Source organism: Galeopterus variegatus, unplaced genomic scaffold, assembly GCF_000696425.1.
Source record: "Galeopterus variegatus unplaced genomic scaffold, G_variegatus-3.0.2 Scaffold212, whole genome shotgun sequence".
Lineage (NCBI taxonomy): Eukaryota > Metazoa > Chordata > Mammalia > Dermoptera > Cynocephalidae > Galeopterus > Galeopterus variegatus.
The window spans coordinates 83,509-108,150 of NW_007726323.1; the positions used below are offsets into that span (position 1 = coordinate 83,509).

General features: G+C 51.2%; 1 protein-coding gene across 1 annotated transcript in view; it reads right to left on the reverse strand.

Annotated features, from left to right (window-relative positions):
- The window catches only part of NDST1 (N-deacetylase/N-sulfotransferase (heparan glucosaminyl) 1), a 41,762-nt gene extending 17,501 nt beyond the window's left edge, over positions 1 to 24,261 (reverse strand). The window contains exons 1-4 of the mRNA XM_008565894.1: positions 24,140 to 24,261; positions 9,668 to 10,541; positions 3,210 to 3,704; positions 86 to 173 (exon numbers count right to left, since the gene is read on the reverse strand). Of these exons, the coding sequence (XP_008564116.1) occupies positions 86 to 173; positions 3,210 to 3,704; positions 9,668 to 10,180 (1,096 nt within the window). The 5' untranslated portion in view covers positions 10,181 to 10,541; positions 24,140 to 24,261. The remainder of the gene's footprint in view (positions 1 to 85; positions 174 to 3,209; positions 3,705 to 9,667; positions 10,542 to 24,139) is intronic.
- Between the last annotated feature and the right edge of the window lie 381 nt (positions 24,262 to 24,642).

Consider the following 24,642-nt stretch of genomic DNA (forward strand, 5'->3'; position numbering starts at 1 on the left):
TGCCCTCGTGGCACAGTGCTCTGAGGGTTTGGGTGTCGAGAAGCCCCCATAAGTTGCTAGTGAGGACAGAGGCAGGCCCACGTACCTGTGTGGAAGAATTTCCCTGAGTAGCCCAGGTTGAAGGTGAAGTTTGGGATGTGTGTGCGTAGTTCCTTCTGCGTATCAAACAGGGCCTGGGATAGGCAGTGGAGAAAGCAAGGAGTGAGGGGAAGCCAGGGCTCCCTGTTCCTCCCACTGAGGGCCCAAGAAGAGTCCTGCTACTGCAAGACCGGCTGCAAAGTTTGTGGGGCCCAGTGAAAAATAAGAATGTGGTTCCAAAATTATGAAGAATGTCAAAAAGGCAACAGCAGGGCATGAAAGCACGTGTGGGCCCCTCCTGAGCTTGGGGCTCATGCGGCTGCACAGGCCACGCACCGTGAAGGCAGCCCTGTGCCATCTCCTCCCCCAGGCCTCTGGCAAGAGAAGACCGAGGCTCCAGCCTGGCTCCACTGTGTGTCCTGGAGAAAGCCTCATGACTTCTCTAGGCCTTGCTTTTAACTGTAAAATGGAGACGATAATTTCTCCCTCACAGGGCTCTTGGAATCAAGTGAGATACTGCACATAAAACTGCCTAACATTTAGAAAGTGATGAAAAATGGTGGCCGTTGTTATGTCTGTGGTCTCTGACACCCTGAGCCTCAGTGTCTTCATCTGTCAACCGTGGAGGGTTTCTCCTCATTGGTGGAATGCAAGGCTGGTGTCAAAGGACCTTGACATTTTTAAGGATATACTGTGTGCCCAGCAATGTGATGTTCCCATGCATGGCACACCCAGTGCTTTGCAAGTTAATGAGGGGATGTTGACACTTGTGAAACAAATGTACAGTTGTACTCTGGGGTTAGGACTGCATGATTCACCAGGCTGCTAAGAAACCTGCAAGAGCCTGCTATCGGAACACTGCAAACTAAAAGTCCTGGCTCTGCCCAGTGCAGTGTTGTCACACCGACATCCTACCCAGGCCGTGCACTACCTGGTGGACACTCCTGCCCCACCTCTAAGCCTCAGCACCCTCCTCTGTAAATTGGGACTCAACAATGTCCACCTCACAGGGCTGCTGTGAGGGTCAAATAAGGCGACACTAGGAAAGGGCTACACACAGAGCTTGGTGCTTACAGAGCCCTGAACAAGCAGCTGCTGTTGGTATTATTTAAATTGTGCTGCACAGCCAGTACTGCACGTTAATGAGGTGACATTCATGTCTCTGAGAGAAGGGCTCAGTTATAGCCTGTGCTTGAATTAAAGAAGAAAATTCTCTGCCCTTTCTGACTCACAAAGATGTTTAAGGCAAAAGAGACCCTGGCTGGAGCAGCACTCAGCAGCCTGCACTGAGCTAAACACACACAAGGGGGCGCTTCGAAAGAAATGGCTCCAAACTGCTAGCGTTCCCCTCATTTTAAAAATGGGGAAAATAAGAAGCCAAAGAGGGCCAACCAGGGTTTGTGGGGGGCCCAGTTAGCCCTGCAGCCTGATTTCCTCCTGGGGCCAACCAGGACGTAGGTTACATACAGCAGGAGAGACAAGGCTGGGCCACTGGAAAAACAGCCTAGGTAGAATGCCCTGTCTCACTGAGGCAGGGAGCCTGGAGGCTGAGTCTGGCTGGTCTGAACATACCTTTACCAGGCCCAGCTATCCAGGCACCTCTGTGAAACCCCTGGGCACCAGGAAATAGCCTGGAAACCTCTCACCCTCCTCATCTCGTCATTTTGCAGCTGAGGCTCATAGATGGGAAGGGACTTCCAAGTCACCCAGTCAATGAGGGCCCCCCTGGGACTGGACTCAAATGAAGTGTCAGCTCCCCAGACAGTGCCTGCTCCCCAACACCATCTGCTCTGCTCGTCTCTCTGGAGATGTCAGGAAGAGCAGAGTTCACTCCTGACCAAGGCATGGGGATGAAATCCACCAGGACCTTCCTTCCAGCCAACCCCTACCAGGGATTTCAGGTGGACAGAGGACACAGCACCAACAAGCCTGAGTCATTGGGGGAGAAAAGTATTCCTCTTAGAAGTCTCTTTTTAAAGCCTCCTACTAACATCAAAGAGAAGTCTTGGTTTGATGCTAATATGTTACTAACACTTGCTAATCTGCTTTAAAAGAGGACAGGCCGTCAGCAGGCAGCAGTCTCTCTCTAGAATTTAATCCTCCTGTTTTGTTTTCATTGGATTTATTGTTATGGTTGCTCTCTGTCTATGGCAACTGATACTGATTTCTCCTTTACACTAGGATGCTGTCTCCTTTACAAATAACTTAAGGTAAAATAATAGAAGATGAAAACTGTATTTTAAAGATAGCTTAATGATATTAATTCGTAGGCTTCTCTTTCACAGTGATAGTTCACATGTGTAAAATTTTATGGTTTGCAAAGTGCTTTTACGTACAGTTTTGTTTGGTAAAGACTTTTTTGCGGGGGCAGCTGGCCGAGACAGGGATCAAACCCTCGACCTTGGTGTTGTCAGCACCACGCTGTAACCAACTGAGCTAACAGGCCAGCCTCCAAGGTAAACACTTTTTGAATTAGACAAAGGCATTCCACTCAGTTAAAATATGCTTTATGTATGACTCAAGCTCTCACTCTTGTTTTAAAAGTTTGGTAGGAGCTCTGATATTGACATAAACATTGTTAAGAGTTAAGCATCATACCTGGATTAAAAGGTGGATAGCTGGCCAGTTACCTCACTGGGGTAGAGCATGGTGCTAACACCAACAAGGTCAAGGGTTCAGATCTCTGAACCAGCCAGCCACACAAAACATACCTGGATTAAAAGGTGGATAGCTGGCCAGTTACCTCACTGGGGTAGGGCATGGTGCTAACACCAACAAGGTCAAGGGTTCAGATCTCTGAACCAGCCAGCCACACAAAAAAGAAAGAAAAGGTGGATAAACAATGCTGCAGAGCTCCCATCTTTGTATTTTAGTAACTAGGTCTTTTCCTTCACAGATGCACATTTAAACTCCACACCCCAGATGCAAAATTCCTCTAGATCTGATATTTCAGTAAAATTTTAAATAACACTTGCTTCCTATAAGACAATAAATAAAGACCAACTGGTGGAGGTGGGGAGGGCTCTGTACTTTAAATAATTAACAGCACAGGGGAGATGCAGATGATGAAGTGCACAAAGGTTTGCAGTTTGTGAGGCCCCGCCTTACGCAGTCCGGGACTCCAGCCGTACCTTCACGTCCTCCACCTTCATGCGTGTGCCCTCCTTGCCCACAAAGATGTCATCGATGTCCACCAGGATGTAGCGGTCCAAAGGCAACGAGAGACGCTTTCCCGTGAGGAAGGCCACAGCGTCCACGAAGACAAGCTTGTGCAGCCAGAAGTTGAGGTTGTTGCCAAAGAGCACACGCTGGATGCCGTCATGGAGGCCCAGGTCCTGGACCACGGTGGCATGCAACACGGCATGCAGGCCAGCGTCTGCACCCAGGTGTGGGATGGACTCAGACGAGCGTGTCTTGGCCAGCAGCACCGGCTCGTAGGTGGAGTGGTTTGACTGGAACACGGTCCAGTCCTCACCAGGCAGCACGCCCTTCTCTACCTCACTCGGCCGCGTCACATACAGCAGTGGGGACTTGGGGTTGATGCTGCAGTCCTTCAGGCCCAGGTTCGAGTGCAGGAATAGGGGGAAGCCCTTGAGCTGTGCGCTCAGCAGGCTGTTCTCGTTGGCCTGCAGCCGGGTAGGGCAGGAGGGGGAACAGAGCCATCAGACCCAAAACCCAAGGGATACAGACTCAGTTGTGGATGGATAACAGTAGTGTCAGTGATATTCACCAGCATTCCTGGAGGGCACACCATATCCCCAGCCCTGTGCTCCACCCTCCTACCCCCACAATAATATACTGGCAAACATATATGACTCACTTATCTAAGTCAGGCACTGGGTTCCGTGCACTTTGCTCGAAGGAATGCTGTTAATCCTCCCAGTGCCCCATGGCAGAGGTGTTGCTACCATACCCATTTTACGGATGAGGAAGCTGAGGCCTAGAGAGGCCAAATCACCCAGAGGAGAGTCTAGCAGTTGAGAGCATGAACACTGCCACCAGACTGCCTGGCCTTGGACAAGTTATGTCACCTCTCTGTGCCTCAGTTTCCTTTGCTGTAAACTGTGGCTAAGAACAATAAATACCTTCAGAGGCGGTGGAGGATGATCAGTGTTAACGCAGGCAAAGTGCTTAAACAGGGCCTGTGGCACGATCAATTGTTCATCCAGTGCTCACATCATCAGCCTTGTTTTCCCACTCCACAGATGAGGAAACTGAGGCTTGGAGGGGAGTGCTGCCCTCAGTCACACAGCAGTGGGAAGGAGCCATGACTTGCAGCTAGGATGTCTGGCCTGGAGCCTTCACACTTAACTACTAGGCTCCACCGCTGGGGTTTCCAAACTGGCTTTGGTCACACAACCCTTTCTTCAGGAGAAATCCTACATGGATGCCAACGCAGAAGATCAAAAAGGAGGTGTCTGCTGGGGTTGGGGAAGCAAAGACACCTCACCCTAAGCATTCCAGCCCCCTCGTGGACCTAGCACCCCTGTGGCCACCCCCTCACAGGAGTCCAGTTCCCATGCCTGTCCGGTCATGCTGGCTGTGGTGAGGTCTCTGCCTTCCTTCTCCTCCAGGGTCTGCTGCTGCCCAGCTCCCAGTGGGTCCACAGGCAGTGCTCACGGCCCCCCAGATCCTCTTCCCTAGGTTCGCAGTCCTGTTCCTTCATTCCTTCCCTCACCCTCACAGTCACCTGCCTCTGGATATGGTACAATTTGTCCTTGTTCCTGTGCCAGTTCCAGTCTGTCTTCTTGGCCTGGCAAACTTCTGATCGTCCTTCAAAACCCAATGCATATACCCTCTTCTCTGCACTGGCCTCCCTTGGACCATATTAAAGTCTCAGCTGCACACTTCTCACCTCAGCTGCTGCATTATCTGTTCATTCCACAACCATCCACTGTGCCAGGCACTGTATTAAGTGCCAGTGATACAGTGAGAAAAGAAAGAGATAGCCCCTGCCTTCATGAACCTTAAAGTCCATCAGGGAAGAGAGACATCCATCAAAACCCCAGGAATAAACAGAAAACTTCAGTGTGGCACATGGTACACAGAGGAGGTTCGTAGATGTAGAAGAGCAGAGTACTGGACACAGTCGATGGCTCAGGAGGCCTCCTGGAGAAGGGGACTTCTGAGCTAGCATTTAAAGAGTGAGTACACATCAACTAGGGGAGAGAAAGGGGCCAAGTCCACGAACAGCAAATGCAAAGGCCCTGGGGTAGGAGAGGGCTTGGCATGGTCAAGGAATAGCAAGACACCAGCAGAGTGATCAAGAGGGACAGTAGAAGATGGGGCCAAAAGGTCAGCTGGGACCAGACCTGCAGGACCCTGGAGGCTTGAGTGGCAGGAGGAAGCCATCAGACTCCATGAAAGGCTTCTGAAGACTGTATGACAGGTTCCAATTTGCATTTCTAAAAGATCCATGTGAGGGCCGGCCTGTGGCTCACTTGGGAGAGTGTGGTGCTGACAACACCAAGTCAAGGGTTAAGATCCCCTTACCAGTCATCTTTTAAAAAAAAATAAAAATAAAAGATCCATGAGGCTGCTGTATGGATGATGAGTGGGGTGGGGCAAAGCAAGAGTTGACAAAGATCACAGATAAAAATAAAAGATCCCTGAGGCTGCTGTATGGATGATGAGTGGGGTGGGGCAAAGCAAGAGTTGACAAAGATCACAGAATGTGTGGAGAGGGAGACAGGGTCATGTACAGGAGGACCCCATGGAGGGCTGCTCAGGTGATTTCTGTACAAGGACACACAGCTGAGCGGTGAGTTGGGGGTAAAATCTGAGCCAAGCCTTGTACCCCAATGTGGAGCTCTGCCTGTTCAGAAGGGTGCCTTTTACTAATCTCCTCCACACAGAAGTTCTTTATTCAAATGCCCACAAGGCTCTGTGGGGACCTGGCCTTGTAAACCATGATAAGGAGGCTGCATCTGATTTTCCAAATACCAGAAGTACCTGCCAACCCCCCAACTCACCCTGAGCCAGCATCAGGGATTGAGGCCCAATGCAGAGCCAGAGCCTCAGAGGCTGCCTCCCCCAACTCCAGGTTCCCCACAACCCCTAAGCCAGCACTGGCCAAGGACAAAACTGCTTGGGCTGCATGGGGGCCAGAGACGTTCAGGCCCTGTCGATCACCTGCTGAGGTCCAGGAAGCCACACTGGCCATGGGTGCTGAGGGACCCCATTTCAAAGTCCTGACCTTAAGCTAAGGGCCAGGTGCTGGTAGCTCAGCCATCGAAGAAGGGAGAAAGCCAAGTCACTGATGGTCTACCCCAGTCAGCAGAAAGGAACCAGCCAGGGAAGGGAACAGAGAGCCTGTGCACTGCAGAGGCTGGCCCCCAGTACAGGACTCCCCCCACGGAGTGGAAATCCCTCCTGCTCCTCAGCACTGAGGACCCACTGAGGAGTCACCAAATCTTCCAATGGGGTCACCCATGCAGAGGAAGAAAGAGCCCTGATCCAGGAGTGGGGAGGCAGAAGCCTAGCACAGCCTTAACCGTTCACTAGCTAGACAGCCTTGAGAGTCCCACATCTCTTCCCTGGCTTCAGGTCCCTCCTAGGTCAGTTTGCTCTTATATGGACTCCTATGTCTGAGTTAGAAGCAGTGAGCTTGGCCGTCAAATCTTGGCTCCATGACTTACTAGCTATGTCACTCTGAACAGGCCATTTAACTTTTTGAGCCTTGGGTCCTTACCTGAAGATAAAGTGCCTACTTCACAGGTTGGTTGTGATAATTAAACATGATAATGTCTGAAAAGCAATGAGCTCAGTGGCTGGCACACAGTAAGTGCTCAACAGAGAGGTCAGGGACCTCTGCCACATCTCTGCAAGCACCTGGAGTTGTAAGGTTGAGGCATGACAGGGCCAGGATCTGGGGCTCCAGATGAGGACAACCCAATTCTCACCCTCAAGGAATTCACAGGGGCACACATCAGTCAGAGCTACAAGGGAGACAAAGTGCCACCACCTCTGTGATGTCTAGACTTGAAACGACAAAGCATGACAGTTGCCTTTTGCTGAGTGGCTGCAGGTGTCGGGCATGGCGCTTAGTGCTTCCCACTCATTGTCTTATCTTCAACACAGCCCAGGGAGGCAGGAATTGTAACTGGCCCCACTTTATAGATGGGTTTGAGTATCTTGCACAAGGTCACTCTGCTTCTGAGTGACAGAAGATTTTGAACCAGGGTCTGGACTTTGAGGCCTCTGCTTTCACACTGCTCTGGGAATCTAGTGCAATGGAAACTGGAAAATGAGGGTCTCCAGATCCCTGGAGTCCACAGATCCTCCTGGTTTGGCAAGCCCAATGCACAGCACTGAAGCAAGCTGGCCTTGCAGAAAAGAGCTGAAAGATGTACCTTGACTACCAGGGGGTGTGTATTCGAGTGGAAAATCACAGGCCTCTGCTGAAAACTAAGGAGAGGTCTTGTCTTATGCAATAGGGTAGGAAGAGCACAAAGACCTGGAATTGCCATTGACCCCACAGTGAGACTCTGAGCATGTCCCTGCCCCTTCCTGGACTTCATGTTCACCTTCTGTAGAGCAAGGAGATGGATCTAGATAGGGTCCAAGCTCCATTACACCAATTGTGCCCAATGACCCCAGCCTACTGCCTGGACTATGGGAGCTCTGTGCATTGGATGTGGCCTCTGATGCAACTTATGCTAAATAAATGGTATGTGAGGCTCCTGGTTGCATCAAACAGTGGTTAAGATGAAGGCTTCTGGAGCCAGACTGCCAGGGTTCAAATCCCAGATCTACGCTTATTAGAGGTATGGGCTTGGGCACAATTCTTACCTCCCTTTGCCTCAGTTTCCTTCTCTTAAATCAGGATGCTATTCCACCTGCCTTGGAGGGTGGTCTATTCGTGTGAAGTGAGTTAATTCATAGAAAGCATGTAGACAGTACATGGCACTGAGTGAGCACTCAATAAATGTCAGCCATCCTTACGTTTTTCAGGCCAGGGGCTCTGAATCAACTTAATGAAGTTCATGGAAGAAAGGAAACAGAGTCCAGGGGGAAAGAAAAAAAAAAAAAAAGACAATGGAGACAGTCTGACTTGATGCCACTGTAAAGCCATAAACCAGGCCAGCGTTCCCCAGAGGGTGCTCTATGAAAAAAAGGATTCTGTGATCAAACCAGTTGGGGAACGGATCTCACCAGGTTGCTTTACTGCAGGACTTCTAAGGGCTTTCGATTCTTGGCTCACAATACCTTTTTAGTGGCAGAGCCTCCTGCTGCATTAGTGTGTGAAAGAACATGCCGTGGGAAACCCTCAACTAGGCCAGCCCCGTCCCAGCATGGAGCACAGGGCCCAGTGCACAAGCACACTGGGAAGGCTTAGAAAGCATGGGCACCAGCGGTGGACATGGGCCCCTTCTGACCCATCTGCTGCTCCTCCTCTCCTCACTCATGCCAAGAAAGCTCTTACTGTCCCTCCTGCCTGGAAGGCTCTTCACACGGTGAGCCACATGGCTCCTTCCCCTGCTTCCTGCAGGCCACTTTATCAAAGATGATTTCCCTGGCCGTTCTATCAAAAATAGTGTCAACCTCCACACCCATTACCTCTATGACCTTTCCTTGCTTTGTCTCTCTTTGCATTTATCACTCCCTACCATATCCTATGTTTATTTGTTCATTGCCTGTCACCCACCCCGCTCCCACGGTGCTGAAATGTCAGTTCTATGAGAGTGGGATTTTGTCCATTTAGATCACCACTGTGTGTCCCCGGTGCCTAGTACAGACCTGGAACACTGCAAGCTTTCAGTAAATATTTGTTGAATGAAAGAACAAATGCCCATCTAGAGTGCCAGCTAATGCCTGCTTTCATCTTGCAGGTCAGAGTTCTCTGGTCCCAGCCTCTGGGTCCCCCTTCACTGTTCCCATCCTCCCCTCTCCAAGGACAAATTCTTCATGACACCCTTTCAGCAAGGACCCCAACCCCAGCAGTCATTCCAGAATCCCCATAAAGTCCAGAGCAGCTCCCCACCGGCCCACTGGGATTTCCTTCTCCTCTTTCTTGCAATGCAACAGGGTTTGGGAGATGCACATGCTCCACACCCACAGAGGGGTCGAGCAAGAAGAAAGATCATGGGATACAGAGCTCAAACTATCTATGTCTGGGTTCAAGTCTTGGCTTCCCTACTTATAGGCTGCATAGCCTACAACAAGTAACTTAATCCCCTTAAGCCTTGATTTGCTCATCTGCAAAATGGGGACACACCCCCTCCCTCGGGAGAACTGCTGTGGCAGGTTTCAGGGCACCCAGCAGAGCACGCCATCTCCTACCTTGCACCCATCCCCAGAACCTCCTTTAGGCAAGTGCCTGCTGTGTTGTGTGCTGGACCCCACGTATGGCAGGCAATTTCCTACCATGCACCCCTCACACTTATGAGCTAATAATCATAAAGCACTCACAAGGCACCAGGCACTGTGTACTCTGAGTACTTCACACGTACCCATTTAACCTTCACGACAATCTTGGGAGGTTGGTGCTACCATCACACCCATTTTACAGATGAGAAAAGTCAGGCACCCAGCTAGACAGTGTGCACATGGGGCTCTGAACTGCCCATGGACCCTGCTCCCTGCATACCTTGAAGAAGCCAATGATGCCCACGCCATAGGCCACACAGTACTTGTCCAGCAGCTCCCGGTTCCAGGCATCCAGGTTGACGTACTTGAGGATGTTCTCATAGATGATGAGGGCGAAGCGGCCTCGGCCCTTGTCGGTGAGCGTGGGCATATCACCTTTGCCCGGAGCAATCTCTGTGCGGTACTTGAAGCGGCTGGACTCCAGGATGGCCACCACCTCCTGGCCCAGCTGCGAGTAGAGGCTCTCCACGAACACCAGCACCAATGGGTCTGTGCGGGAAGGGGTGGCCACCTGCACAGGCTTGAGCGGCAGCAAGCGACTGGGGGCCACAGGCGGCGGGTCCCCACAGTCGGGCTCAGGGGCATCTGCCGAGGGCTCCAGGCCCCGCTTCCAGCCATATAGGTAGTATGCTGAGACGAAAACGCTGAACAGGCAGAAGACAAACAGCAGGAAAAGGATGGCCTGTGGGGACACATGCCGACACAGCCTCCGGAGGCACGCCAGGGCAGGCATCCTGGCCCCCGAGACCTTGGCTACCGGAGGCCCAGCCTGCCCTGGCCACCCCAAGGCCCCACACAGGAGAGACACAAGAGTCGTCAGCTGACGAATAAATCCACAGAGACTTAGGCAGCGGGGACAGAGGATCTCGGCCCCTGGCCCTTCCTCCCAGCCGGGGGCGCAGTCCGCAGGCTGGTCGCGCTCCTTCCTTCCTCCACGCCCTTTATGTCACCATGGCAAACCCCCGCGTGGTCCTGCGCAGAGCAGAAGTGCCCCAGGGCGTCAGGGCCTCCTGGGAGGGCTGGGCAGCAGACCAGAGGACAGGCAGGCCCGGGGGTGCTGCATGGCACTCACTCAGTGGGCCACCAGGCTAAAGCTGTGGAGAGAACAGGAGAGGCAGAGTGTGGGCTTCAGGGGGCAGTGACTGCGGACACATGGACCTGACCTAGGTGGGCCCGGGTTCAAGTACTCCTGCCCAACCTGGTTGCATGGTTTGGGGCAAGCTCTTTAATCTGAGCCTCAGTTTCCTCATTTGTGAAATGGGGCAGACAATAAATAGCAGCCATCTCACAAGGGGTTGGAGGATTAAGTCCCACAATGTACGTAAATCACTTCAGAACAGTACCCAGCTTATGGTACTATTGGTACAAATGGTACAAATGGTAGTTGCTATTTTTTATTATTATCACAGTCCAAGACTAGGCCAAGAAAAATCCAGAAGCAGGAAGGGTAAAGTTAGGCGATGGGGCTGGCCAGTGGCTCACTCGGGAGAGTGCGGTGCTGGTAACACCAAGGCCACAGGTTCGGATCCCATATAGGGATGGCTGGTTAGCTCACTGAGTGAGCGTGGTGCTGATAACACCAAGTCAAAGGTTAAGATCTCCTTACCGGTCATCTTTTAGAAAAAAATAAAAAAATAAAAAATAAAGTGAAGCGATGGCCTTTGCAAGGCCTGGGAGCTAAAGGTGGAATTCCAAATCATGAGACACCACATCCTCACCATCTCCCACACTCCCCTATCCATTTCTTTCTCTGAATGAGCCCAGCAGCTTCATCCAACACATGAAAAGACTAAGTCTCCAGCAAAAGCAGCCAAGCCAGGATTTAAACACACAGCTGAGGCCCTGTGCAAAAAAGGCCCCAGCTAGAGCACCCCACTCCTCTCAAGCTCATCTGTAAGATCATCACCTCTGTGGTGCAGGACTGTGGCTGAGAGTTAACTGAGCAAATGAGTCTGAGGAGCTCGACACAAGAAATGCCCAGAAATGGCAGCAGTCACTATTTGCCCCTAGTGCAACCAGGCCCCTCTCACCCTCAGGGCATGTGCCCACAGATGCACACAGCAGCCCAGGACAGCAGGTGACCACCCCTGCCTGAGGATTCCAAGCTTACCAAGGGACTGACAAGGAGGCTTCCCCCACACTGAGCCTTCTGTCCACCCAGGCAGCCAGCATTCCAGGTTCCAGCCTCCCCCAACAACCTGAACCCCAACACAGGCCATGCCACTTGCACCCATCTCACTAGAGTGAGTTAATGAAGACCCACATACATTGTGCAAAGGCCCCAATTCCCTCACCCCAAACAGCAACCCCAAACAGGGCCTTCCAGTCTCTCTTAAACATGAGTTGAAGCCACAGGAAGTGAGATTTCCCAGCAATCCACAGAGCAACTTTCTATCAGCGACAGTTGCTGAAAGCCAGCAGGAGAGCTCTCCACGACCAGAGCCAAAGGGGTGAGAGCCTGGGAGGGAATTCCGAAGCCTCAAGCCCAGCCTTGGTAGGGAAGATTTCTGAAATCCCTCCCAGCCCCAAGACTATATGGTGTGCTCAGCATGGGTACAGCATGCCAGAGACCCAAAGGTTGCACTTCTAGGAATTTATCCTAGAGGTAGTAATTGCAGAACTACATAAAGATTTTCCCTCAAAAATACGAATCCCGGGACGGCCCATAGCTCACTTGGGAGAGTGTGGTGCTGATAACACCAAGTCAAGGGTTAAGATCCCCTTACTGGTCATCTTTATATAGGGGAAAAAAAAAAAAAAAAAATACGAATCCCAGTGCTGTTTATAATAGCAAATGCCCAACAATAGGGGGATTGTCTTTAGAAATTATAATGCAAGCATGTGAGGGAATCCTAGGCAGCCATTTACAGTACGTCAAAGAAGAACATTTACTGACATAGAAATAAGATTACCATATATATTGTTAAAGTGGAAAACATTTATAAAACAGTTTGTATGTGTGGTCATACATATTTTTGTTAAACCTTTTGTTATACATAGGCTAGAAACTGGTGCTAAATTTAAAAAAAAAAGTTAACAGCGATTATCACTGGGTGGTTTTTATCTTCCACTTTTTATTTGTGAAATGAGGAAACAACAACAGGAACAGCAGGTCTGGTCCCAGCTCTGCCATGATGTGCTGTGTGACCCCGAGCAAATCCTATCCCTCTCTGGGCCTCCTTCCTGTTAGAGAGGGGCTTGGGCCAGATAATCTCTACTTCTGACACTCTACATTTTAGTCCCCCCTATGTGTCAGCACCCTGGGGAACCAGAGGCAGCCAAGAAAATCCAGAGGGGCAATGCAGGCAAATGAGTGTAGGCTTGGGAGAAGGGAAGGGTGTTTGGGAGAACTGAGGGGCACTTAACCACTGTGGAGGCGGAAGGAATCTGGGGAAGCCTTCCTGGAGGAAGTGGTACCTGAGCTGACCAGAACCAGAAGTAAGGGTTGGCCTGGGGTAGGAAGAGGGGATGGCACATGCCACAGCTTGGAGACAAGGGAGTGTGTGGCGCTTTCCAGGGACTCCCTACAATTCTAGCTGAAAGCAGGGCAAGAAGGGGCCAGTGTCATGGGCAGAGCAAGGAAGTCTGGGGTGACTGGTCAAGTTTGTGCCCAGGGTGCACCAGTGTCTCCCTACCTCTGATAAGAGCAGCCCTCTGTCTGTAACCACAGCAGAGCCCCACCCCTTGGCTCAGGGACAAGAGAGAAGCACAGGGGGTGGGGAGGTAGGGATACACTGACAGTGCCTGCCGAAGTCAGCCACCCAACCCCATGGAAGAGGAGGAGTGCAGCCACAGGCCACTCCTCGCAGGCCTGAGTTCTGTGGTCACTGACCCTCTGTCTGTCACATCAATGGCATTTCAGCATGTTAATGTTGCAGTCCACAGAGTTTCAGGCATCTGGGGGTCAGGGATGCCTGTGGAAATCTGACATTTTTCAGATATAAAAAATATGCACTTTAAAAAAATGCACTTCTTTGCCAGAGGTTAGGGGTGGAGCAGATGAATAGGCAGAGCACAGAGGATTCTTAGGGCAGGGCAACTGCTCTGTATACTATGGTGGTGGATCCGTGTCATTATACATTTGTCCAAACCCATGGAATGTACAGCACCAAGAGTGAACCCTCATGAAAACTATGGACCCTGGGTGATAATGATGTGTCAACGTAGGTTCACCAATTGTAACAAATGCACCACTCTCGTGGGGATGCTGACAGTGAGGGAGACTATGCATCTGCGGGCGCAGGGGGCATATAGGAAATCTCTGTACCTTCCTCTCCATTTTGCTGTCAATCTAAAACTGCTCTAAAAAATAAAGTCTCTTAAAAAAATAAATATGCACATATCCTGAAAAATGCTGTAACAATTTCAAGAAGTTCAGACCTTCATCTCCCAAGTCCATCCATGGACTTAAAGTCCTAAGTTAATAGAGCCTATATGTGCAGACTAGAGCCAGGTGGCTTCGGTTCAAACCCTACTTCTACCACCCAGTGGCTGTGTAATCTTGGGCAAGTCATTTAACTTCTCGGTATCTCAGTTTCCTAATCTGCAAAACAGGAAATTTTTACATACTTCCCAAGGTTGTGAAAATCAAATGAGTTGATAAATAAAACGCTCACAACCATGTCTGGCACACAGCCCTGAGTAACTGTCAGCTACTATTATCCTGCACTTCTGTAGCTTATTTAACATACTCACAAAAACCCCTCACAACATGGATAATGGCTTAGCTCACAGAGCGCTTTCTAGCTCATCTGTCTGGCTCAAGTCTCTGACAGCCCTAGGAATCAGACATGGAGAGCACGCTCACCTCCCAGAGGCACACAGCAAGGTACGAGGGAGGTCTGCCTGTTCCTCATTGTCTGCAGCTGTCCTCCCCAAACCACACCCTGGGAAGAGTCCCCATCTTTGGAAAAGCTCCCCATCTTCCCCAGGAGCTGGATGGATGGGCAGGGCCCAGAAAATTAGAAACCAGGAGTCCAGGGATAAGGCCATGGCAAAACCCAGGCCACGGAGAGGACAAAGTAGCCCCTGACCCCAAAGAAGGCCAATATCCTGGGGTTGGGGGAGAGCCAGTTGCTCTGAAAACAAAGCACTGACCACTCAGCTCGCTGGCAAGGGGGTTGCAGCACAGTTGGCTGCAACCTACTCCGCCATTCAAGGCCCTCCTCAGCAGCCTGCATTCCAGAGCCCCTGGGATCAAGGTGCAAATAACTGGGGGCTTCTAATCCCCCTGGAGCCACCAAGGCCTCAAGGACAGCTGGGGCTGAGGCCTCAATGCCCCTTTCACCCTAGGCCTTGCTGACATTACCAGTTGTTTCCCCTAAACTCCAGCCTCACCCAGCAGGTCACCAATCTCAGTCAAGCATCTAGGCCTTTGCTGATGAAGTTCCCATTGCCTGGAATGCATCCTCTGACCCCTTGGGACACTTACTCATCATTCAAGATCCCAGTTCTAATGTCATCACCTCTCTGAAGTCATCTCCAACCACCACCCCCTCTCCTGCCCTGAGTCCCAGTCCTTAGGCTCCCGCCCCGTCCCCACTCCACAGCATGGAGGCTGAAAACCAGTACCCTCAGTCCAGAACAAAAAACACATGTGTTCCTTGGCTTGCACAGCATTTTTCTTTAATTTGGGATTCCTTATCAACATTCTTAAATCAGGAAATTTCACATAAAAGTCAGAAGTTCTAATTTCTCTTTTAAAAAAGGTATGTTCAGGCTGGCCCATGGCTCACTTGGGAGAGTGTGGTGCTGATAACATCAAGGCCACGGGTTCAGATCCCTATATAGGGATGGCCGGTTAGCTCACTCGGGAGAGCCTGGTGCTGACAACACCAAGTCAAGGGTTAAGATCCCTTTACCGATCATCTTTAAAAAAGAAAAAAAGGCATGTTCTGGTGACACCGGGCACACATTCCCATCAGCCACCATCAGCTGACACACTTACAGTGCCCGCCTCAGATGGGCCATGTATTCTCCGCCTCTCTCTACAGTCTCACAGCCAAACTATCCCCGTCGTTGAACTTCCTGTCCAGCCCCTGGGTGCACCCAAGCGTGTGGTCTGTGCAGAGCAAACCTGGGCATTTCTACACACGCCTCTGCCTCCTGGAGCCTCCAGCTCCTCAGGGCAAGGCCGGTACTTACTGACCTCTACATAGGCAGACCCTGCCCAGAACCTGGCAAATAATTTCCTTTCTTCCCCCTCTCCCCCGGCCTGGGTGCCACAAGGGCAGAGACCAAGTCTGATTCATCATGGAAGCACCTACTTTTCCTAGGGCCAGTTCCTTACTGAGTACTCGGGACATGAATGAATGAGCAGCTGTTATTATTCCCAAGTTACAGATAAGGAGATGAAGACTGCCACAGTCACATGGAAACTGCTAAATTTTTTTGTGGCTGGCTGGCACAGGGATCTGAACGCTTGACCTTGGTGTCACAACACAGTGCTCTAACCAACTGAGCTAACCATCCAGCCCTGAATCTGCTAAATCTGGATTCAAACAGGTTTCCTTCCTGACTTTTGAGTTTGGTCTTTCATTCCTCCATAAAACTGTAATTTCTATAATATATACATAGAAGTTTCTATAATATATAATATATAATAGTTTCTATCATAAAACTAACAACAACAATAATGCCATTATAATTAGCATAATTATTAACTGCTACCACATCTTGAGGATACTATGAACCTGGCACTGTGCTGAGCACTTTTCATACCTTATCTCAATTAATCCTTACAACTAATACCGTTATTATTCATGTTAACAGTTGAAGAAAATGAGGCACAGAGAGGTTAAGTCAGTTTCCCAAAATCACAAAGCTAGTCAGTGGCAGAACTAAAACTTGAACCCAGACCCCAGGAGAGGGAGATAGCTCCAGAGCCTGCAGGGGAACCTTGGCTGGGAGTAGGTGGAAGCCTGAGGGGACCTCAGCCACCAAGGCCACCAGCCCTCAGCTCAGCTCCCACTCCACTCTCCCAGCCCTAGCCCCAGCTTTCCCTGCCAAGGTGCTGGGGATAATGAATGAGATGCTCTGGTTGTCATGGAGACGCCAGGGCAACGCTGCAGTTTCAGGAAATACCACAGCAACCATGGCCACTGCTCTGGAGTTGAAAGTCACTCCCTACCCCACCTCCCCACCCGAAAATGCTCTGGTTCACCACAACCCTCTCCAAGACCCAGAGGAGAAAGGGGCAGAGGTACAAGTGCCTTCTTACAGAGCAATCTGTCCAGAGACTGGGACCAGGGAAGGGGGTCCAGCTTGGGCCTTAGATGAATGGGTGGGCTCCAGGAACGACACCAAGAGCTCCCTGAGAGCAGGCAAAGAGACTGAGCTAGCTGTGCTTTTCATGGTAAAGTGTGCCCAATAACCCATGTACTTAGTGCCTACTGTGTGCCAGCAAGCCTCCTGGAAGGGCTGTGTGCATCATTCTATCTCAATTGACAGACAGCAGCATAGTGGCTGCTAGCAGTGCAGGTAAGTGCTCGGACTGGAGCCAGCCTAGCCTTGTCTCCCAAGTATAAAATAGGGTTTATACTACTTATCTATCTTGCAGGGCCGCTGCAAAGACAAAGAGTGATGATGCACCTAACACACTCAGCTCAGTGCCTGGCATGTGGCGACATAGGCTAATAAAATGATTATCCATTGAACAGATTTGGAAACAGAGGCTCAGGAAGGAACTACATATCAACTTAATAGCAGATCCAGAAAGAAAGAGGAAGAGAGGTCACATTGAAGCCAGAGGGGAGAAGCAAGAGAAAGGGCTCCAGAAAGGAGTGAAAGGTTTGAGATCACACCGGGAGTCGGGAACAAGCAAGGGATCATTCCCTTCATTCTGCATTTATTGAGCACCATTAGGTGCCAGGCATGGCACTAGGCATTGAAAATGCAGTGATGACCAAGACCCACAATGGTTTCCAAAGGTGTTTGGGATCCAGGGTTTTAAGTCTCTGGTTTGATGCTGCGGCAGGGTGAACAGGGGAAGGTCCCGACATCCCTAAATGCTCACCAGCCCATATTTTATTTCCAGCCTGGGTCATTTCTGACAATGCCCACTGTGGGCCGCCCTCCCTGACACACCACACTCACATGCACATGAATGCATAGACACACTTACAGTATACTGACATGCTCAGAGGTGTCATCACATGCACATGGGGGGACAAGGTTAAGAGGAGGTCAGTGTAGGAAGAGGCCTGCAAGCAGATTCAAAAGCGTGTGAATGGGCATCAGGCCTGGGCAAGGACTTGAGCAGGGAGGGGGGAGCGGCGGCTATAGGCCCAGACACTGGTAGTCCCACAGGCACCTAGGGCCACTCCCTACAGCTGATCCAGCCCCTCCCAGCCTGTCACACCCCCAGCACAGTCGCAATACCACCCACACCCAGCCACACCCCACAGCCGCCCAGCTCCACCAGCCACCCTGCCACAGCCTGCTCCACCCACCATGTCCAGCACAGCAGAGAAAATCTTCCACATTTGCTTCCCAGCTGTGCGGGAGTTTCTCCAGTGCAATTACACTCCTGGGAGGCCGAGACCAGAAGCAAATCCCTTCCTCTGCTGGAATTCACGGCACATCCCATCCCCCACCACCCAGCAGTGCTGCCTGGCCAGGGGCCAAGCTGCCGCCTGTCAGTCACCCCGGAGTCCACGGTTGCCACCGCCAGGGGAGGGACTGTCAGAGGTCTGGCTTGGAGTCCATAGGGCCACAGAGAACACAGTCCACCCTGCAGTGAGCACACAGGGACACTAAAGCCCAGAGAGAGGAAAGGACTCCTTGTTATTTTGCTGGCCAGGATTACTCAGCTCCCAACTACCTTGGCCCATTTTCTTGTCCATTAAAAACCCTGTCCATCCTCCTCCAAGGCCAGCCTCAGCAGGGAGTTGGATTCCACTTGCTGTGGATTTCCAAAGTCCTAGTTGAGCTCTCCTGCTCTCATCCCACCGTGCAATGCCAGTTGTGAACTGCTCTCGCAACTAGAACACAGGTCTCCCAACCCCGCAGAAAGCTTTCCAAGGCAGAAGTGGTCTCCTACCCAGAGTAGGTGCTCAAGAGCAAAGTGCCTTTGCCATTTAATTTCCCCTTCTTGAATCTGCTACAAGGCACCTCCAAGCTAAATGTATTAATGTTAACTTCCATTTATTACACACAATATTTCTGTAGTATGTGCTATGATTTCAACCTTGCAACAGCACCATGACCTATATTCCCCCATTTTACAGATGAGGAACTGAGGCCCAAAGAGCGAGTGGGCGAATAGGAATTTGAGCACAAGGCCACTGAGTGTAGACTCTTCACCCCTCAGCTCCACGGGCCCCCTCTGTTCCCCTAAGACAGCTAACACTTGCCAGATGCCTCATACATCCCATTCTCTGCTCCCTTTGAGTGGTTCCCCTTCTGTTTTTGTTTTCATCCATCTTATGTGTGTTTTAACAATCATGAGCAGCTTCTAATGATCCTTCTTGGAAGTAGCCCCACAAATCACCCATCAATCAACCAGCAAACAAAGCTTACAACCAGCAAACAAAGCCTAAAGTGCCAGTTTACTCCCTGGTTCTCAACTTGTTCTGGGTTCCCTGGCAGAGAAGGCCCAGAAGAAAACCTCAGAACTTAGACCCTACTTGTTGAGAATTTTTGCTTCTTCCAACGGGGTCTGAGTTGAGAGTTTATCTTTGTACCAACTCTGAAGAAAGGGTTTACCAAGCAAACAAACTGACAGCCTGGGGGTGGAGGCTGTGTGGGGAACAAGGCAGGTAGGGACCAGCCACCCTCCCAGCCCAAGGACAAGCTCCCACCAGTCCCACTGAGGCTTCTAATGCAGACCAAGGCTGGCAGGCCTATCACAGGACATGCTATTCATTGGCTCATGAAGCTTCCCAAAATAGGCTCTTTCTCCGCCAACTCCCAAATCTGCCTACAACAGAGTCAAATTCATCCTGAACTATTATTCTTAGGTTCAGATCACAGACACTCAAAAGGAACAGAACAACATTTCCTTACAAATTTCATAACCTCCCCCCGTTGACAGCAGTCAACACTGACAGAGCTCCTGCAAACTCCTGGGGGCTATGCTGAGAGCACCCCTTGCTTCACCATGCTCTATCTTCACACCTTGACAGCTGGTGTCACTGCTACGTGCACCTTACAGACAAGGAAACAGAGACTCAGAGAGGGCAAGTATGTCACTCAGAGTCACACAGCTCGGCAGAAGTAGAGCTAGAACAGCCCCTCCCAGCCCATCTCAGAGCCCCTGTTCATAACCCCTATATAGTCCTGCTGCCTAGCACTCCACGCCATTCCTGAGCCCAGGAGAGAGGCTACCTGTAAATGACCAGCCCCAGGGCTGATGACTTANGAGGAGAAAGGGGCAGAGGTACAAGTGCCTTCTTACAGAGCAATCTGTCCAGAGACTGGGACCAGGGAAGGGGGTCCAGCTTGGGCCTTAGATGAATGGGTGGGCTCCAGGAACGACACCAAGAGCTCCCTGAGAGCAGGCAAAGAGACTGAGCTAGCTGTGCTTTTGATGGTAAAGTGTGCCCAATAACCCATGTACTTAGTGCCTACTGTGTGCCAGCAAGCCTCCTGGAAGGGCTGTGTGCATCATTCTATCTCAATTGACAGACAGCAGCATAGTGGCTGCTAGCAGTGCAGGTAAGTGCTCAGACTGGAGACAGTCTAGCCTTGTCTCCCAAGTATAAAATAGGGTTTATACTACTTATCTATCTTGCAGGGCTGCTGCAAAGACAAAGAGTGATGATGCACCTAACACACTCAGCTCAGTGCCTGGCATGTGGTGACATAGGCTAATAAAATGATTATCCATTGAACAGATTTGGAAACAGAGGCTCAGGAAGGAACTACATATCAACTTAATAGCAGATCCAGAAAGAAAGAGGAAGAGAGGTCACGTTGAAGCCAGAGGGGAGAAGCAAGAGAAAGGGCTCCAGAAAGGAGTGAAAGGTTTGAGATCACACCGGGAGTCGGGAACAAGCAAGGGATCATTCCCTTCATTCTGCATTTATTGAGCACCATTAGGTGCCAGGCATGGCACTAGGCATTGAAAATGCAGTGATGACCAAGACCCACAATGGTTTCCAAAGGTGTTTGGGATCCAGGGTTTTAAGTCTCTGGTTTGATGCTGCGGCAGGGTGAATAGGGGAAGGTCCCGACATCCCTAAATGCTCACCAGCCCATATTTTATTTCCAGCCTGGGTCATTTCTGACAATGCCCACTGTGGGCCGCCCTCCCTGACACACCACACTCACATGCACATGAATGCATAGACACACTTACAGTATACTGACATGCTCAGAGGTGTCATCACATGCACATGGGGGGACAAGGTTAAGAGGAGGTCAGTGTAGGAAGAGGCCTGCAAGCAGATTCAAAAGCGTGTGAATGGGCATCAGGCCTGGGCAAGGACTTGAGCAGGGAGGGGGAGTGGCGGCTATAGGCCCAGACACTGGTAGTCCCACAGGCACCTAGGGCCACTCCCTACAGCTGATCCAGCCCCTCCCAGCCTGTCACACCCCCAGCACAGTCGCAATACCACCCACACCCAGCCACACCCCACAGCCGCCCAGCTCCACCAGCCACCCTGCCACAGCCTGCTCCACCCACCATGTCCAGCACAGCAGAGAAAATCTTCCACATTTGCTTCCCAGCTGTGCGGGAGTTTCTCCAGTGCAATTACACTCCTGGGAGGCCGAGACCAGAAGCAAATCCCTTCCTCTGCTGGAATTCACGGCACATCCCATCCCCCACCACCCAGCAGTGCTGCCTGGCCAGGGGCCAAGCTGCCGCCTGTCAGTCACCCCGGAGTCCAGGGTTGCCACCGCCAGGGGAGGGACTGTCAGAGGTCTGGCTTGGAGTCCATAGGGCCACAGAGAACACAGTCCACCCTGCAGTGAGCACACAGGGACACTAAAGCCCAGAGAGAGGAAAGGACTCCTTGTTATTTTGCTGGCCAGGATTACTCAGCTCCCAACTACCTTGGCCCATTTTCTTGTCCATTAAAAACCCTGTCCATCCTCCTCCAAGGCCAGCCTCAGCAGGGAGTTGGATTCCACTTGCTGTGGATTTCCAAAGTCCTAGTTGAGCTCTCCTGCTCTCATCCCACCGTGCAATGCCAGTTGTGAACTGCTCTCGCAACTAGAACACAGGTCTCCCAACCCCGCAGAAAGCTTTCCAAGGCAGAAGTGGTCTCCTACCCAGAGTAGGTGCTCAAGAGCAAAGTGCCTTTGCCATTTAATTTCCCCTTCTTGAATCTGCTACAAGGCACCTCCAAGCTAAATGTATTAATGTTAACTTCCATTTATTACACACAATATTTCTGTAGTATGTGCTATGATTTCAACCTTGCAACAGCACCATGACCTATATTCCCCCATTTTACAGATGAGGAACTGAGGCCCAAAGAGTGAGTGGGCGAATAGGAATTTGAGCACAAGGCCACTGAGTGTAGACTCTTCACCCCTCAGCTCCACGGGCCCCCTCTGTTCCCCTAAGACAGCTAACACTTGCCAGATGCCTCATACATCCCATTCTCTGCTCCCTTTGAGTGGTTCCCCTTCTGTTTTTGTTTTCATCCATCTTATGTGTGTTTTAACAATCATGAGCAGCTTCTAATGATCCTTCTTGGAAGTAGCCCCACAAATCACCCATCAATCAACCAGCAAACAAAGCTTACAACCAGCAAACAAAGCCTAAAGTGCCAGTTTACTCCCTGGTTCTCAACTTGTTCTGGGTTCCCTGGCAGAGAAGGCCCAGAAGAAAACCTCAGAACTTAGACCCTACTTGTTGAGAATTTTTGCTTCTTCCAACGGGGTCTGAGTTGAGAGTTTATCTTTGTACCAACTCTGAAGAAAGGGTTTACCAAGCAAACAAACTGACAGCCTGGGGGTGGAGGCTGTGTGGGGAACAAGGCAGGTAGGGACCAGCCACCCTCCCAGCCCAAGGACAAGCTCCCACCAGTCCCACTGAGGCTTCTAATGCAGACCAAGGCTGGCAGGCCTATCACAGGACATGCTATTCATTGGCTCATGAAGCTTCCCAAAATAGGCTCTTTCTCCGCCAACTCCCAAATCTGCCTACAACAGAGTCAAATTCATCCTGAACTATTATTCTTAGGTTCAGATCACAGACACTCAAAAGGAACAGAACAACATTTCCTTACAAATTTCATAACCTCCCCCCGTTGACAGCAGTCAACACTGACAGAGCTCCTGCAAACTCCTGGGGGCTATGCTGAGAGCACCCCTTGCTTCACCATGCTCTATCTTCACACCTTGACAGCTGGTGTCACTGCTACGTGCACCTTACAGACAAGGAAACAGAGACTCAGAGAGGGCAAGTATGTCACTCAGAGTCACACAGCTCGGCAGAAGTAGAGCTAGAACAGCCCCTCCCAGCCCATCTCAGAGCCCCTGTTCATAACCCCTATATAGTCCTGCTGCCTAGCACTCCACGCCTTACAGACAAGGAAACAGAGACTCAGAGAGGGCAAGTATGTCACTCAGAGTCACACAGCTTGGCAGAAGTAGAGCTAGAACAGCCCCTCCCAGCCCATCTCAGAGCCCCTGTTCATAACCCCTATATAGTCCTGCTGCCTAGCACTCCACGCCATTCCTGAGCCCAGGAGAGAGGCTACCTGTAAATGACCAGCCCCAGGGCTGATGACTTATCTTCTTTAGCAAAGGTGAGGTTCAGCCTCCTGGGAAAGCCTGCACTGACCAAGAAGTGCACCATGGGCCCCAGAAAGGCAGAACCTCAGCCAGAGGGTCCTCACTTTTCCCTCCCCCGGGACCCATGAGAAAAGAGGGCTGCCTCCATGCCCCAGGCAGAGGCTTCATGCTAAGGAAGAGGAAAGAGACAGGAGCGAGAGTCAAAAGCAAGAGATCTCAGTTAAAAGGGAACGCAAAGGACAATGGTGACCAGCATGCCTCACGGGCTTGGTACGTGCCAGGCACTATACCAAGCATTTCCCAGTCATTACCTCATGTATTTGTCATTTATTCCCAATGAAGTGAAAAGAATTTTATCATGCAGTGAGCTTCTCCCACTGCAGAGGAGGAGCTGGGAAGTGCTGTTCCCCACCAGCCCCTACCTTCTCACATGCCCAACTCCAGGCCGCCAGACACCCCGAGAGATTCCAAGCAGCAGGCATACTTGAGGGCCTCCATCTCATGGATGTAGGACTGGAATCCACATCAGCATCCCAGCCCCTCCCCAGGCTCTGAGTACTAGGGGGACGAGAGTCCCCTCTGAGTGAGCCAGGCTCCCCCAGCCCATGAGGTCGGGAGCTGAGGCCAGAGTGCCGATGGGGAGATGTCTCAGAGACTCCATCACTGCCTGTGTGCCTCTGGAAAAGCCCCTTCCCCTCTCTGAGCTTCAGTTTCCTTAACTGCACAACGAGGGCTGGACTAGAGTAAAAGTGTGAGACCTTCTGGGGGTTACAGAACCCTTTGAGAATCTAATGGCAGTTGTTAGCAGACTCTCTCCCCAAACACACATATTCAGGGTGATTGTGAGCGGCCCCCACCAAAAGCCAAGGTAGGACACCCAGGCCCCTCCCTTGAGGTATGTAAGTACACACACGCATTCAGACAGACCTGGAAGGACAGGGCAGGGGACTAGGGACAGTGGCCAGAGGGTACAGGGAGCCAGGGAAGGAAGGACAGGACCCACCAGAGTTCCAGGCAGCGGCTGCTCGGCTCCTCTTCACTTGGCCACGTCCCCTCAATGGCTCCACACTCCTCACTAAACACGGCTGCACCTAATCCCAGAGCCAGAACAAATGGCATTACTGTCGGCCCAGTCCCCTCCCTGAGAGGGAGGGAAGGAAGAAGGGAAGAAGCTGGCCCTAGGGCACCCTGAGACACCAACCACATTCCCGGAAACCTCCCGGCCTCCCCCCACCCCCACCTCCCTTGCTAGGGCCACCAGCTCATACCTCCTCAACCTCAGAAATAGGATATCCCCCCCAGTTCTGCCCGATGCCCAGGGATCCCCATAGCAGGCAGGGACCATGCCTAGAGATGCCTTCCTTGGAAAAGGAGAAAGCATGCCCCTGACCCTCAATGGGTCCTCTGGTCAACTCTCAAGAAAGGTGGCAGCCAGGAGTGGAAGTAGCCCTCACTGGCAATAAGGATGACTGGGTTCTGGTCCCCCTCTGCCTGACTTACTATGTG